Source organism: Oreochromis niloticus, linkage group LG1 (assembly GCF_001858045.2).
Source record: "Oreochromis niloticus isolate F11D_XX linkage group LG1, O_niloticus_UMD_NMBU, whole genome shotgun sequence".
In the NCBI taxonomy this organism is placed as follows: domain Eukaryota; kingdom Metazoa; phylum Chordata; class Actinopteri; order Cichliformes; family Cichlidae; genus Oreochromis; species Oreochromis niloticus.
The window spans coordinates 6,798,697-6,814,919 of NC_031965.2; the positions used below are offsets into that span (position 1 = coordinate 6,798,697).

Consider the following 16,223-nt stretch of genomic DNA (forward strand, 5'->3'; position numbering starts at 1 on the left):
TTTCCCATCACAAAGTTTTTCCAGTGTTCAGGGTGTGAACATGTGCAGACAGCAGGCAGGTGAGGAGCCTTACCTGTTTCTCTCCGAGCCGGAGGAACAAACGAACACCAAGATCCTCCTGGAGCTGCAGCCTCTCCCCTCCTCTTTCACCACCTCCTGTCACGCTAACAGTAATATTCGCTTTAAAAAAACAAAACAAACACTCCTTTTTTAGGCTTCCACAAAGTGCGACATCTTGCAAGTTGTCTCCCCAGTCCTCCGTCGACCTCCCTCAGCCATTTACACTTCTCCAGCCACAGCACTGTTTCAACAAACTCCCAATATAACGGCGGGCTCGGTTCCTGCTCGGCTCGGTTAAAAAAAGAAAAAAAGAAGAAAAAAAACGTAAAGTTATAGCCTACACGCTGAGAGAAGGGGGAAAAAATAATGATAACGCTAATTAAAAAGGAAAAAGGGCGCGTTTGTGTTCCCCAGCAGGAACGAAAAGCTGTCTGGGCTGGTAGGTGTACGGACGTGTCTTCCCCCCTCCGGTGCCTGCTGGCGTTTCTGTGTAATCAGATGCTGCTCACCACAATATCCATTCATCCGATTACAGGTTAACCCTTCACTGTCTGCGGGCGGCTGCATGCTGCCCTCCAGCGCTCTCACACATCCATCGCAGACTCTCTGACCAAACCACTGAACACATAAGCGCAAACCACGCCCACATACAAATACAAATATTCAAATTTATTTCATAAAAACCAGTTTTGAATTTAGAACATTTAAAAATAATTTTAATATTTTATTACCGTTTACATTTTCATAAAATGACTTTTTTTATTTTTTATTTTAAATCTCCAAACTTATACACAAATACAATGTACAATCTGAATATTACCAACTGTATATAAATATTTTGGGGATCTGTGCTGAAGGGTTTACAAAACCTTCCTCCCAGGTGGAAACAGGTTTCATTATAACTTCTGGACATGCACCTGAAAGTACCTGCTACTCTGAAAACAGAGGATGAATGTTACGAGAATCAGTGTGATAATGAATTTTAAACGTTGGTGTGCATTCCTGTATAGTTTTCTTTTCCACATACTGCATATTTGTGGCCCGCATTCAATTTAGATTTGACGTTTCCCATCTATTTTCTTGACAAACAGCGCCATCCTCAGGAGCAAAGCATAATCCCAACAACACAGGTGTGAACAGGTGAGGCAGAATTCTTAGCAGTCAGCTCCCAAACAGCAACTGAAGTGATTTCATTGATCAAAGCGCATTTGAAAATAGACAAGCACGTTTCTCCATCAGCAAAAAAAAAAATGATACCACTTGAAGGAACGTTAAACCATACCACAAAGTGTGATTTTGTATTTAAAAAAAAGAAAAAGACTATTTTAATTCAAAAGAGAGCAATGCATTATTTTAAGGAAAAATAAACACTTGACTGATTAAAGCTGATCTTTCAGTCGACATTTCAGCAGGTTTAAGACAGCAGGAAAGACGGCAGTCGGTGGCCTGGGACCACAAAAGTGCACATGTTGAAATAAAGCCCCATCAGAGAGGAGTCAACAGGTGAAGACAGACTCCTCTGGATGTCCTCACTGTTCCTCTGCTAGCAGTACTCTGAAGTTCTTCAGCTCCCTGACGCTCGTCGAAATCCTGCGCACGATTCAGGAGAACACAGTTAAAATAATAAGTACAAAATAATGATAAAAATACTCCAGTATGTTTTCACTAACATTAAACCCAGTTTCTCTGCGGCTACAATATAATATTTGCAATTTACAGAGAATTTAGGCAAGTTTTGCACTATTTAGATTTCATGTTGAACATATTTGTTTTAACTTTTATTTTAAATGAGTGTGAATTTCCAATAAGATCAGTACTGACTTATATAAGTTCCTATTAATAGAGATAAACTTGTTCTAAAGTGACGGACTTAGAAGTTTGATATTGATTAAATTTACTTACTTTTGTATTTGCACACAATTAAATTAAGCATTTAGTAACTTAAATAAATATCAGTCTAAATTTCCTGATAGATCAAGCACTCAGCTCAAGAAGGATTTCGCAGAGGAGATGCATCAAAGGCTTCTGAATAATAAATGGCGCATGCTTATCATATCCAAAAATCATTTTCAGGTTTTAAAAGTGCTTCAGATACAATAATAAACTAATGTGGAGGCAACAAAAGCTCCCCAAGGAGCAGAGTGGGTGTGAGCTGGAACTAAGAAGATTTTTTTTAAATATGGCACATGTATCACTTGATGACCACAGCCTCTCTCTCTGACCTTCCGAAGGCGTTGAACAGGGAGACGATCTCCTGCCGGCTGAGCTGGAAACTGGGTCGCTGGTTACTGGATTTGGGCAGAGCTTCAAGCTGTCGCTCTGAAAACAAAATCTTCAAGGCTGTGCCTAATCCCTGGGTCTGTGACACAAGAGAGGCAGCGATCAAGACAAAACAAAACAAAACAAACACAAAAAAAATCAAGTTCATCTTTACAGAAGAAGCGCTACAAGCTAATGAGAGGCACTAAGAGGAAAGTAACAGGTACCTGCAGTTTCCCCCACAGGCGACACTTAAAGCACCCAACACAGTCCATGATCCTGGAGATGTTGAGGAAGGCCAGTCTGATATCCTCCTGACATTCACAGAAAACTCAGGTCATTTTAAATCTTGAAAGTTACCCACACAAATTAAAACTGCAACTTCAGTCAGTATTAATGTGTGTCTGCTCCCCCAGCAGCTTTGTTAATGCAATAAAAGGTTTTGAAGCATTGGCTTCCCCATATCTCTGTATCTGCATTCACTCTGCAGCTAGAGCATTTTTTGATGCATTGATGTTTTACAGCACAATTTCACGTAGAGTTCTAACTGGCGTGGCTAGAATACAACTGAATGCTTTTATGCAGTTAAACCAGAAGGTTAATTATAAATCACTTTGAATTTTATGAGCTCAAACAATCAAAAATATGGGTGGGGAGCATTCTGAAAATATTCATTAACATCCCTGTGAATATGTAATCAGTCGGTGCATTACATCCACAATATCAACTTCAGCAGAGTTTAAAGCACTTGCTGACCTTCAGTTTGGCTGCTTCCTTTTCATCCCCAGCAAACAGAGAAGCCTCATCAAAGTGCAAAGGGAAAGATCTAGAAAAGAGGATGAACGTCATCAAAACATTGCATGGAAGTTCAATTTTATTTTATTTATACAGCGCCAATTCACAACAACATTCGCTGCAAGGTGCTTTATATTGTGAGGTAGATCCTACAATAATACATACAGAGAAAAACCCAACAATCATATGACCCCCTATGAGTAAGCACTTTGGCGACAGTGGGGAGGAAAAACTCCCTTTTAAAAAATGGAAGAAACCTCCAGCAGAACCAGGCTCAGGGAGGGGCGGCCATCTGCCGCGACCGGTTGTGGTAAAAGGAAGACAGGATAAAAGACATGCCTTGGAAAAGAGCCAGAAATTAATAAAGAAAGAAGTGTGAAGTGCGAAGAAGTGACCAGAGTTAGTACAGTGTTGTATTATTTAATTTGTTTTTAGCTTTTATTGTTATTTCATTTTGACTTTTTGTTATTAATTTAGTGTAGTTTCAGTTAGTTTTGAGAGTAGAATTTCTTTTTTTGGTTTAGTTTTTATTGTTTGAACATGTTTAGTTTTTATTAGTTGCAGTGTTCGTTTTAGTCTTTTTAGTGATTATTGTAAGGAGGGCATATGTCAGAGGCAAGATTTGGGGATATTAGTACAGATATAATAATATAAACACGCTGAATTTCTTGAAAGCAGTTGACTCACAGTTTATAATAAACACACCTATCCATGACTTATCAAGCAAGTTGTAATGAAATTTGTATTTCATTTTAGCTAGTTCTCAAAATCATTCCAGTTAGTTTGAATTTTTTTCAAAAGTCTAGTTTTTATTTTATTATTATTTTTATTATTAGTGAACTACAACACTTTCTCACATCTAGTTGTAGTTTTCAGTTTACTTTTAGCTAACTATATTAACCTTGGAAGGGACTGTGATTAAACTGTTGGACTAAAAAAGCGCTGCTGTAAAACCACAGGTGTTTTCTACTATGTCAGAATCTGTCGCCTACATTTCCCAGAGTACAGAGTGCTAACAGAGCTCACTTCTTTCTAACACCACCCATCCACTCTCTTCTCATCAGACCCCATACAGTTCAGATGTTTACATTCATATCCATTTTGTGATGTTGTCAATAAGCTATCTGACTTGTGCCAATTTCATTCTGGAGCATGACAGCGATGGCAAGTGTACGGCCAGAGCCACAAGGAAAACTTCAGCCACCAGAAGTACAAGGACTCTTGCAGCAGTTGACCTGACCATCAAGTTGCCCTGATCTCAGCTTCATGGAGTCAATTCCACAGCAGAACTACGGCAAGATCTTCAAGCTGCACCTTGACAACCAGTGTAAATCTATATCAAATCAGGCATTTCTGATTAACGCACTTTGCGTGAAATTAACTGCTAAAAACCACAATATGGTTGATCTTTCCTTTATAGAACATGAATACTAGGTATCAAGAAAAAAAGGGCATGCTATAGCCTTATTCAGTGAAAACCTAACAAAACTTATCAATGGTTGGTGTGGTCTGAGACCAACCTAGCCAGCTCCAGGATGTCCACCAGCTGCTCCTTGTGTTTCCGGTCCTCCTCAGGTCTGCCCGTGTACAGCTGGAAGGATGACTGCTGGAAGAACGGCAGAACTTTAGCCAGCGCTCGCAGCTCTATCAGGTACAGGAAGTAAAGGTTGCGGAGCCTCTTGGGCCCTTCGCCGGCCGTCAGCCCCGAGTCAAAACGCTGTCTGAACTCCGACACATTGTGACCCCACTTCTTCTGAAACCAGCGGTCTGAAGAAAAGAAGGCAATAAAAGTGAGTGTCAGTTAAGAACCATTATGACAAAAGAGCTTATTTTGACTCTTCAGACAAAAGGAAAAAGAAAATGAACAAGGGCTGTTTTTTATGCCTCACCATCCAGCAGATATCTGGCACTCAGGTGTATGTTAATGCTGGCGTGGAGACCTGAGACGAGCCGGAAAAAAGCCCTTTTCTCCACACACTGGCCTGAGAGAGAGAAAGGCAGAGAATTTATCAAAAACTTGACAAAAAGAGAATCTTAAGGTGAAGCATCAGCTTACCTTCCAGCCAGCTGTAGAAGGTCCTCGCTGCAAACAAAGTACGTGTCATTAGAAACAGAGAAAAAAACAAAACTGCGATTGTTTTAGAAAAATGGTGAGATATAACACTGAAGAGTTCCTACCTTCACTTCCTGGGCTGCTTTGGAATGAGATGGGATTTAGTGGTCGTTTGATAGTATACGGTCTGGGAAGGACACATAAAGGTTTCCTTTTCATTACAGGGTGGTCACAGTGGTGGATGTTGATAGTACACATGGCAACATGATGTCACTCTATATACAAATCATCCCTGTGAGCCAAAGCTCAGGCTTCAGACTATTCTGATGTCAGAGGATATAGATATCCCTAACATGGTCACTGCGGACACCTCTATGGCTTTGAGCATTGAAGAGCCATCCGCCTGCTCCTCAAAACTTGGCTGGACGTGAGCTAAAGCAATGAATTTCAAACAGGGGATGAAGTAAGAGGTAACAACCTCTAAGTCCCAGTGTGAGATAACTTGGGATTATTTTTGAACTGTGAATCACCCTAAAGCATAAACTACAGTCACTTATTTTGTGGCCTCTGAATGCTTACTTGAAACAGTTCTCCTCATAGATGCTGTTCCAGATCTGCCAGGCTTCTGGTCCTTTGTAGCCTGTGAAGCGTTCTGGATTCAGCAGCAGGTCGACATACTGGGAGTCTGGTGACTCTTCGTCTGGAAAAGAGCAAGCCTTTATTCAGCTGCAAGTCACTATAATGAAACCATCTTTTTTGTCAGCCACATGTGACAGAATGTAGCAGAGGGTGGTGGTAGAGGGGATTTATTCAGGAAAGAGGAGTTACACAATAGCATTTCATAAAGGTTCTGGAGAAATGGATCCTAGTGTTTCATTACATTTTCTACATGTTGCACCATCCTCTGTGTTGTAATTGCTTGAATCATGTTCCCTAAAACTACTCCTTGGAGTATGTTTTACAGTCAGTCCCAATACTGCTTAAACATAGCATCACATTCCCTAAAAATGTCTATTGTAATCATATCCCCTTACCAAAAACAAGACATACTATCTTTTCTTTATGTTCCCTTTCAGTTATGCTAAACTAAATAATCTGTCATGTTTCCAAAACATTTTCATTCTTTAAGTTTGTTGTTAACATACACGTGTTGCCTTAAAATATACAGCAATTGAGTATCATATTTCTGCCTAGTGTCAATTAGCAGTTATTTTTGGTAATCAAAATGTATCAAATTTGCTTCTTCCTTCATTCAGCTGGACTGAGACGTACCGTCAACCACGCAGAAGCGTTCTGCTTCGTCGTCGTATTTGTTCCAGTCGAGCAGAGCCTCTCTGGTCTCAGCGCTGGGAACAAAAAGGAGAGCACTCAGTTGGCTAAGTTGTGCTCAACCTCAGTGTGGAGGTTCATATGTCAGAAAAGAAAGTTAAATCCTACTTTGGTATCCCACTTGAACATGTTACCAGAAAATAATTTGAGTTACATATTAATGATTTTGTTCCCAATAGCAAAGATAACGAGTATGGTTCTTCAGGCTAAAGAAGCAGCTTTCACCCGAACTATGCCTTGTATGCTCACCACCCAACCCCAACCACCTTCCAGACAGTTTCATCCAATGCAGTGCACAATTCACTCAAAAGAACAATCTGAATAAAAAAAAAAGGTCAAAAAGTCACTTTTAGAAGAAGAAAAGAACTCAGCAAAATAAACGAGACTCACCTTAATGAGACATCTACAGCTCCCAGATGCTTCGCCTTCTCACACTCATCCTGCTGTTCGTTCGCTTCTGCTGAATACTGACACACACACACACACACCCACACACACATTAAATTTACAATTCTATGAATTACTGAGGAAATCTGAGGGGCAGCAAAGCTATATTCTATCAAACTTGCTGTGATGACTCATTAACAGCAGGAAGCAAAAGCACTGTTACTGAAAGTGAAAGTAACAAAACTGCTAACTGCTAACACAACATAGCGGATAAACCTGTTCACTTTAATGCCATCATGTAAAAAAATGTGATTTAGTACATTTTTATTTTTAATACATGTCGAGCATTAAACATAGAAACGTTTTTTATTGATGCAAAAAGGTGCTCTAGTGCACCAGCAAATAAAACCCCAAAAATCCCCTGACCTTTTTTGTTTGTTTGTTTTAATTTTAAACATTACGTCCTCCTGTAAAACCCACAACAACTACAAAATTAGTCTTTATAAAATGCAAAATGTGGTACAGTACTCTGAAATCGTTGGTACAGGTGTTACATTTACAAAACTGTCACATTAGCCACAAATCCAGAAATATTGCCACACTGTGAGGATTTGTAGATTTAATGGATGGTATAAAATGTCTTTGGCAGCTGAGGAGCAGTGTGGGTCTGTCTCTAAGCTAAAAGTAATAATAATAAAAATAATAATAATAATAATAATAATAATAATAATAATGATAATATGGTTCATCTACATTCTGCATCAGTGAATTTTTTTTAATTTCAAAACTCTGAAAAAAAAAAAAAATGAAACCTTGACTATAGTTTCAATGGAGACCAGTGTTGTGTTGACTGTAAAAGTTTGATTAAATTGTGCTGTAGGAGCAGTAGTGACTCTTGTAAATTGTTAATGGGCGAACGGAAAGATGGACGGATGCTCGACACAGCTAAAGCTCATCAAGTCTTCGGCAGGATGAGCAAAAAAAAAAAAAGAAGATGAGATAATTATTGGAAAGTGGGTCTTTATGCTGAGTTTGGGGGAGAGCTGTGACAGGATTGCCATTGTGGATTTTTTGTTTTTGTTTTTTTTTTGCACAAGTGACTCAAGCGACCCCTTTCACAATGTGAGAGAAATCTCTCAGGCCCTCTCTAAAGAATGAAGAAGCAATGCTTTTTTCCATAGACTTCATGGGATATAAAAGATGGATGTTCTGAAATATAAAGGAAAACAATGAAATGAAGTTATTTGCTCAGATTATGCTTTTTCTCACATGATTTTTGACATGAAAATAATTCCATACAGATTCCTGCATTCGTCCTCACGTCTTTTTAGAAAACACAAAACAAGATGCTGACAGCAAAAATGTTCAAGGCTTTACAGCAGCTCCTCTCTAACCCATAACAGTAGATGCACTCATCAATTAGAAGCTGTCTACACTATTTTTCCCCTGTAACTGGAAGAGACTGCACTGACTCGAGTGCACACAAAGGTTAATACTGAAGAATCTGCATCACCTCTTAATAACTGTATTTGAGTCATCTGGCATTTAAGTGATAAACTGCACGAGGGTGTGTTTACTTACTGTATAACTCCAGTTTTGATTCATTTCCAAAGTGACATTAATCTTCAGTAAACTTTAAATATGGAGACGGTAAACTGTTGTCAGATTTGATGTAATAAATGGGACACAAACAAAGAGGCCATCTGAGTCGCAGCCAGTTTGTGCCACTTACTGATCCTGAGATACTCACCTTGTTGTGGGGAGCGGATCGGAGCCCCTCGGGCACCTCGTTCTGTGAACAGACAGAGTTTCAGTCAGTCTGATGTAACCATTTCTCCTCTTTCACCTGGAATTAATATGTAATCTTTGCAGTTTTTTTTAAATGATATTTAAATCTAGTCTTTGCATTTACACTTACAGTGTGTGAATGTGTGTGTGAATGGGTGGATGACTGAATGTAGTGTAAAGTGCTTTGGGGTCCATAGGGACTAAGTAAAGCGCTATACAAATACAGGCTATTTACCATTTACACTTGGTATTTAAATACAGAACAGCTGCACCCTCAATTTAATCTTGATATGCAAAAGCAATTAGGTTGGTTCACAAGAAACAATGCCACTGTGTGGCTTTATCATTAAGAGTTATACAGATGGTGATCAGACATTAACAGCAGGTTGAATGGGGGGGGGGTGTAAAAGTCTGTTTACAGCTGCTATATGAGGGTTAAACTCACAGGAGAGCAGGGCTGCACAGCACAGTCTCTCAGACCACACTCACTGCTGGCAGTCCAGAAAGGACACGGTTTATTCAGGTTCACCTATAGAGAATGGAAGCCAAACACACATTCAGAGCAACAGACCTCACCCACAGATGTGTGTATATGTATGTGTGGTGCATGAGTCCCCCGTACCTTGTAGAACCTAAAGTAATCAGACTCAAGAAGACTCTGGAGTTTTGGGAACAGCTGGTCATTGTTGAAGCGGTCGATGGTCTCCACATCACATGTGCAGTCATCCAGGTCGCCTGTCACCTGATGTAACAGGCAAACAGCTGGTTATCCAGTGTACAGTGTAGTGTGCTCCTGAGAGCAAGCCGAAGTAAGATTGGAAAACACTGTAAAGAGTGCTTCAATAGTAGACTGTACTATTTTTATTTATTTTTATTCAACAGCCTTGTGCCACAGCCACAGCCTTGTGGGATCAATAAAGTATAGATCTGAATATCAATGTAATGTGTACACAAGAAAAATTCTTAAGTAATCAAAATATGAGGGGAATTAAACCATAACACCTTCGTCGTTACAAAACACAACGCCTCCAGGGTGCTCAACTACAAAACCTGGTATTTATAAGCAACAACATCAGTGTGTCATTACACAGAAATAAAGAAATTACTTACTGCCAATTCACATTTAATGCAGGGGCCTAGGCCAAACCACAATTGTTTTAACAGAACTGTATTGTTACTGATATATGAATCACTGACAACAAAAAAAAAAAAACTAAGCAAGTGTAAAAAACTCATTAAAATGAAATCAATACACAAGAAGCGAACTCCAGTTGAGGCCATTGACTCACAGTCAACTCCGTTGGGATTTAAGGGTAGCCATAAAAACCGACACTCATGTAAAATGAATCAGCACAAGTTACCTGAACAACACAGGTAAGCCTTACTGATCCTTTGTAACCCAGTCAAATAATACCATCAATGTAGGAAGTAAGTCAGAACCGCGTCCAGCACTCACCTGACAGAAACACCTGCACTCCGCGTATCCGGACACCTCGAGGAGAAGGAGGAGGGGGACGATGACCACCAGTTTCATGACGACCCTTCTTGTTTCCACGGACCTCTGCTTGACAAACTGCAGCTTCTCTTTGTAGCTACGTGTGAATAAAAGTAGCAGCAGCAGCTGTGAGGAGGAGGAGGTGATCTGCTGTCAGCTTCCTGGTTATTTCCTCATTTCCAATCCGCTACGTGCAATACGTGACGACCCAACCATCAGCAGCAGCAGCAACAGCAGCTTTAATCACGTATCATCACATTGACATCACTCCAGTGCTGCCAGTGTCTCCTCTTTTTAAACACTTTGGTATTTGTAGGTATTTAAACGCTGGGCACTTTTTGCTTCCTGTTCGCTCACAAAACCATCCGACTGGAACTCACAGCAAGGCTCACATGGAGGCGATTCGCTGTTGTTTTTTTGTTTTTTTTTCAGATAGCCTCAGGAGAAAAAAAATCATATTAACAAAAACAAGTAAAGTTGAATTCAATGTGACATACATGACGTATTATAATACACAGGAATAAAAAAAAAAAACGTAATAAGCTGGATAAATATATTGTTTTTTTTAATAGAGAGATAATGTGATATGTGTTTTAATAAAAGTTTGAAGAAACAACTGTGCATATGTATTAATAACTACACTCAGTACAGCCCACATTGTACAGACAAAACGATATTTAAGATTTTATAGTTTAAAAAATGGCTGGTCAGCCACACGGGGGCGCTAAAAGCCGATAATTTATTGACCTTTCCACTTAGAGTGATCGTTCAAAGTTTACCGTAGAAAAGACAAATGATATCACTGCTGTGATACAGTAGCCAGTACAGTAGTAAAATAGCTTTAAAACAGAACATCCATTCATTTATTTAACCTCTTCTTCCCTATGGGAGGAAACTGGCGTTGCCCCTGAGAGAACTTGTGTTTAAATGTAACTTATGTCATAACCGAAAACTCTTTTTAGCATAGTCTTCCACGTAACCTGACTAAAGTTTGATTTAGACTTCTGTGGGAAATCTACAAATGTCACCCCTTTTCACTCACCATGTGTTTAAAACATTTCCTTATATTTAATTATTAATCTCTGGCTCTCATCCACAGTGTCTTTTGTCCTGTCTCACTCCCCTCAACCCCCCAACTGGTCTAACAGATGGGTGCCCCTCCCTGAGCCTGCTTCTGCTGACGTTTCTTCCTGTTAAAAGGGAGTTTTTTCTTCCCACTGTCGCCAAGTGCTCAGGGATCATCTGATTGTTGGGTTTTTTGTGTATTATTGTAGCATCGTTATCTTACAACATAAAGCACCTTGCTGTATAAATAAAATGAAATGAAATTGAAACAACTGACACTGTAACTGGAAACTCCCTTTATCCCTATACTAACTAACCTTGCACACCATTCAAGTCCTTGTGGGATGAATTGACCCAACGTGTAGTTACATTTTATGGGAGGTGCACATCAAGTTATGTAGGAAGTTACAGCCTAGTGTTAAAATGAGTTTCCGATTACATCATAAGTTATGATATAGCTTTCCCACAGAAGCATAATTCACGCATTATGAGGGGTCTCTGGTTTCTGTCACAAATCATTGCATGCACTCAGGAACACTTCCAGTTCAAAGGCAGGTTAAAACTCTGTCATGCAAAGAAGACGCCATATGTGAACATGATCCAGTCTTCTCTGGGTCAAAGCTCATTTAAAATGGATTGAGGCAAAGTGGAATTCAAATTTTAAAATTCTTTTAGTAAAACACGGATGCCACATTGTGCAAACTAAAGAGGAGAGGGACCATCCGGCTTGTTATCAGTGCTCAGTTCAAAAGGCTGTATCTCTGATGGTATGGGGGTGTGTTAGTGCCTATAGAATTGGCAGCTTGCACATCTGGAAAGGCACCATCAATACTGAAAGGTATAAGCCGGCTTGACAGCAAGATAAGCTCACAGATGAGCTCTTTTTCAGGTAAGGCCTTTTGTATTTCAGCGGGAAAAAACTAAACTGCATACTTTGACTATTACAACAGTATGGCTTCACATAGAAGAGAAAAGTCCTGAACAATCCAGATCTTTCACGAATTGCAAACATTTGGAATGTTAGAATAAGACAGCACTTCTCTCCCCACAGTCCAGAAACCGTCTCCTCAGTTCCCACACATTTACAGACTGATGTTAATAGAAGAGGGGACGCTATACCACGGTAAACATGGCCCTGTCCAGACGTTTTTGAGTCCTGTTGCTACCATCAGATTCAAGATGACCTCATGTTTGTTTTTTCTTAAAACAGTACATTTTCTCATCTTAAACATTTGATGTTTCCTGCATTCTATTATGAATAAAATATGGGTTTGTAAGATTTGTAAATAACTGCATTGAGTTTGTAGTTACATTTTATACAGCAGCCCAACATTTTTTGGAATTGAGAAAACAAAAAATGAGAACATTAGAGTCGCTCTGTGCAAGCTAATATGTGCCCAGGATTCCAGGGCAATAATAGTAAATTAGTAGTACAGCAGTTATTTAGTTACATACAACCATCTACATAAATCTCTCTCTCTCTCTCTCTCTCTCTCACTACACACACACACACACACACACACACACACATATATATTTGGATAACATCTGTTCTTTCCTTAAAATGTAAACAATGTTTTTAATGCCTCTGGAGGAGACAGAGCTGATGCATAACACAGGTATCTACTATCTACCTTTGTTTACAGTAAGCAGTAAGTTGAATTTACTTCCAGGAATACTTTATTGTACTTACGTTGGCTCCATGGTGTAGCGGTTAACACCTTACACGTGACAGATGCTTAGTTCAGGACCAGCAGGAAACACAAACCAAGCCTCAGGGGCTCAAAGCTTGTGTACTCCTAGTGCTGGATATTGTGGTCTAAGTCTTGTACGTTTAACTTTATTTTATTTTTTTTTTAATTTATGTTCACACAAGAAACAGACAGAACAGTGTTTCCCAGTCAAGTGGAAATAAATAAATATTTGTGTAATGTCAATTTTTAATGTGTTATCAATCACAGGGCAGAAATTCACACCCACTTTTACTTTTAATACCTCAGACAAAATGATACATACTTACTTTTCAGTTTTATTTGTAATTAAGTGTTTTCACTGTTCAAAAAAGATTTTCACCTTGTGCAGTGTGCTGTATTTTATAAAATGGTCGTTTTTCTTCTTTTGAATTATAATTAAAACTAAACAAGCAGCTCTCCAAAACTGAAGCGAATTTACCTTTGAAGTACAGTTGAATACACGTACAGTGCAGCATGAAATTAAATAGCCAGTCATAGATAGTTGAATAAATGAACCGTGTTACATTCCGACACTTAATAGAGTCGAATCTGTCACCTAAAAATAGTTTCCACGGCTCCCTGACGTACGAGCTAAAACATTCAGCATCGTTCCTGTGTGGATGTGGACCTCATTAACTGTGGCTTTGGAAACATTTCCTTTTCTTACATTTTCTTCTAGTTTCGTCGCTGGTCACCCCCCTACGCTATATCTCTCTCTCTATTTTGGTGCTTCCTCGCGCTGCCAAGCCCCTGACGTAATGCTCTGCTGTTAATGATTAGCATGTGGAAACGGGCAGAGCGAGCCCCCCTTACGTCAAGGCGGCCGAAACGAGGCCGGATATCAACTGCACCGATCTTCAAAATAAAAGCAGAATGCTTATCAGAAACGTCCACGAATATACTAAGTAACTAAGTACAAAATCTGATCAAATACTATTCAGGAGCATCTTTCAGAGAGTACTTTAGCTTAGTATTGTATCTACTGCGTCTTCATACTTGTCCTTAATTACATTTCAGAAGCACTAGTTTTTAACTTTTAATCCCAGTACATCCATGCAAAACAGGTTGACAGTCATGGGGAAAAAAATCTGATAATTCTAAAAATTAAAGTCAGGATTTTGACAAACAAATCAATTTTTGAGGGGAAAACGTCAGAATTCTAAAACAAGCAATAATAAAAGATATAATCTAAGAGATAATAAAAGAATCAGAATTCTGGGGATAAAATCTTGAGAAAAAGCAGAATTAAAAAATTCTTATTTTTTCTCTTTGATTTCTGACTTTCCTCATGAAACCTATATTCATAGTTAATCATAGTATGCACTAAAAAGTACACGATCTGAAGTTGAAACTACTGTAGTAGTTCGGTTTTCTTGAATGACGTTTTCTAAAAATGCTCAACGCCACTGCTTAGCTTTATTTTGAAAAGTATTAAGGGAAGTCGGTGTCACAACCTTACTGCTCGCTTAACCGTGGAGTTTTAGGACAGTGGAGCCCGTCTGCTGGGGGAGAGACAGAGGAAAAGTTAGTCAAGATGGCAAATCTCACAGACCGGGAGTAAAGGGGCACCGCTCCCCGAAAAAGCCGAGCCTGCCGCCCGTTCTGAGACAAACCCAACGATGCGAACAGCGCCAACAGGTAGGAACCTTAAAGTTCGGTGTGTGTAATAACCGTTTCTCCCACAATAATTAACACTCAAATTGAAGTTTTTAGCTAAGCCGTTTCCCTCCGCTGTTTTATCAACTCTACTCCAGTCTTTAAATGAAAATTACACAGTTTTAGCGGTTGACTAAGGACTTTTCAAGTAATGTCGCGGGGAATGTGGAATTCCCAGCCATTACATTTTATTCGCGGTGCTAACGCTGTTGGGAAATTTGCTAACGGTAACTTGAGTTAAAATTACAGCTGCTACGCGGTTATTCTATGGGAACGTTCTAGATAGGAACGTGGATAAATGTATGGATCTGTTCCCTAGTTTTCCGTTTCACAACATTTTACAAACTCCTCGTACACTCTAACACACGCCGACAGTCATTCCCTGTGTGCTGATGAGGCAAAGTGACAGTTTTAGACAGCGGTAAAAGCTCAGGAACCTGGAGTCAGCTCGCAGCCTGCTCTGCAGCGTTTTTACAGCTGAAAGCTAGCCTTCACTGCCGGATCTCGGTCTCCGATACGAACTAACCTGTCATTAGAATAACGGAGGGAAGTCTGTGCTACCGTCTGTGCTGCACACAGGCGTGCCAGTGGCCGTCGTCGGTAACCCCGCGTCCTTTTTGGAAAATTCCGGGATGTAGCGCCACTAGTACCGACAGCTGTATTTTTAAGGAATGGGTGGATACCTAAAAAAACGCAAATTATTTATTTTTGTCCCAGTGGTGAATGCCATAAGCCTGTTCGCATAGCGATGGCGAGGAGGAGACCTATAAAATATGAGGGTTTTTTTTTTCTTCTCTCCCTCTCTTCCAAACTCCCCCACTGCAGCTGCAAGGCTGAAGCAACAGGGACACCGTCGCGTTTCTAATGATGCCCAGTGCACTGTAAAAGTCACTGTAGAGGTCTGATAGGAAGGGGGAGACCTACTTAAGTAGAAGCTGAGAGCAGCGTGGGTTAAATGTTCCCTTTATTCCCCTCCTTCACTTAACATCTGACACCCTCTTGCAGGGCTGAGAGGGATTCCCTGAAGAAAAATGCCTGTGAGGCTGAAGCTGATGTGACACAGCCTGTGCTGGAAGAAAGCTGACTCATCAAATCTCAATCTCTCTGAGAGTGACTAAGCAGCAGCAGGAGTTTGTATCACCTAATGCCCAGCAAGAAGAGCAACTAACACCCCCCCTCCCATCTTCTCTCACCCTTACAACCCAGAGATTATCATACAGGAGAAGGCTCCAGCAGGAATACTGGCAGAGACCGCTGACCTGACTAATAATAAAGAAGCTTAGAATGGTAACACAGCGCCACAGCTGAACAGAGACGCCAATAACCGCCGTAAAGCTACCGTTCAGTCTTAAGAGCAGATACGCTTCAATCCGCCAGCCTTCAACCCCCCGTCTCGCAGACCATGATGTTTCGCGATCAAGTGGGCGTGCTGGCCAGCTGGTTCAAGGGGTGGAACGAGTGCGAGCAGACGGTGGCCCTGCTGTCCCTGCTGAAGAGGGTGAGCCCAACCCAGGCCCGCTTCTTGCAGCTCTGCCTGGAGCACTCGCTCGCCGAGTGCACCGAGCTGCAGGTCCTGGAGGGGGAGGCCAATAATCCAGGTAGG

At 40.3% G+C, this 16,223-nt stretch overlaps 2 protein-coding genes across 4 annotated transcripts in view; one reads left to right on the forward strand and one right to left on the reverse strand.

Annotated features, from left to right (window-relative positions):
* Positions 1–793: 793 nt before the first annotated feature.
* On the reverse strand, positions 794–10,468 carry ero1a (endoplasmic reticulum oxidoreductase 1 alpha). The gene is made up of 15 exons (XM_003454331.5): positions 10,128–10,468; positions 9,294–9,413; positions 9,117–9,200; positions 8,634–8,675; positions 6,887–6,963; positions 6,440–6,513; positions 5,747–5,867; positions 5,293–5,354; positions 5,171–5,197; positions 5,004–5,096; positions 4,635–4,881; positions 3,076–3,145; positions 2,547–2,633; positions 2,283–2,419; positions 794–1,650 (listed from the first exon to the last, which is right to left on the reverse strand). Exons 1-15 carry the CDS (start codon positions 10,203–10,205, stop codon positions 1,590–1,592), a joined length of 1,380 nt encoding a protein of 459 aa, XP_003454379.1. The 5' UTR covers positions 10,206–10,468; the 3' UTR covers positions 794–1,589.
* Positions 10,469–10,707: 239 nt separating this feature from the next.
* Positions 10,708–16,223, forward strand: part of samd4a (sterile alpha motif domain containing 4A) — an 80,468-nt gene continuing 74,952 nt past the window's right edge. For all 3 annotated transcript variants that reach the window (XM_005458891.4, XM_005458892.4, XM_019367593.2), the window contains exons 1-2: positions 10,708–14,602; positions 15,626–16,218. In XM_005458891.4, the coding sequence (XP_005458948.1) occupies positions 16,023–16,218 (196 nt within the window). In that variant the 5' untranslated portion in view covers positions 10,708–14,602; positions 15,626–16,022. The remainder of the gene's footprint in view (positions 14,603–15,625; positions 16,219–16,223) is intronic.

What these genes read in the sequence shown, in the direction of transcription:
- ero1a (XM_003454331.5), bottom strand. Translation starts at nt 10,205, where the DNA reads ATGAAACTGGTGGTCATCGTCCCCCTCCTCCTTCTCCTCGAGGTGTCC. An exon ending in AGTGCAGGTGTTTCTGTCAG is followed by an intron (nt 9,414 to 10,127) that starts GTGAGTGCTGGA and finishes CTGTTACATCAG; the next exon opens with GTGACAGGCGACCTGGATGA. An exon ending in ATTACTTTAGGTTCTACAAG is followed by an intron (nt 9,201 to 9,293) that starts GTACGGGGGACT and finishes CATTCTCTATAG; the next exon opens with GTGAACCTGAATAAACCGTG.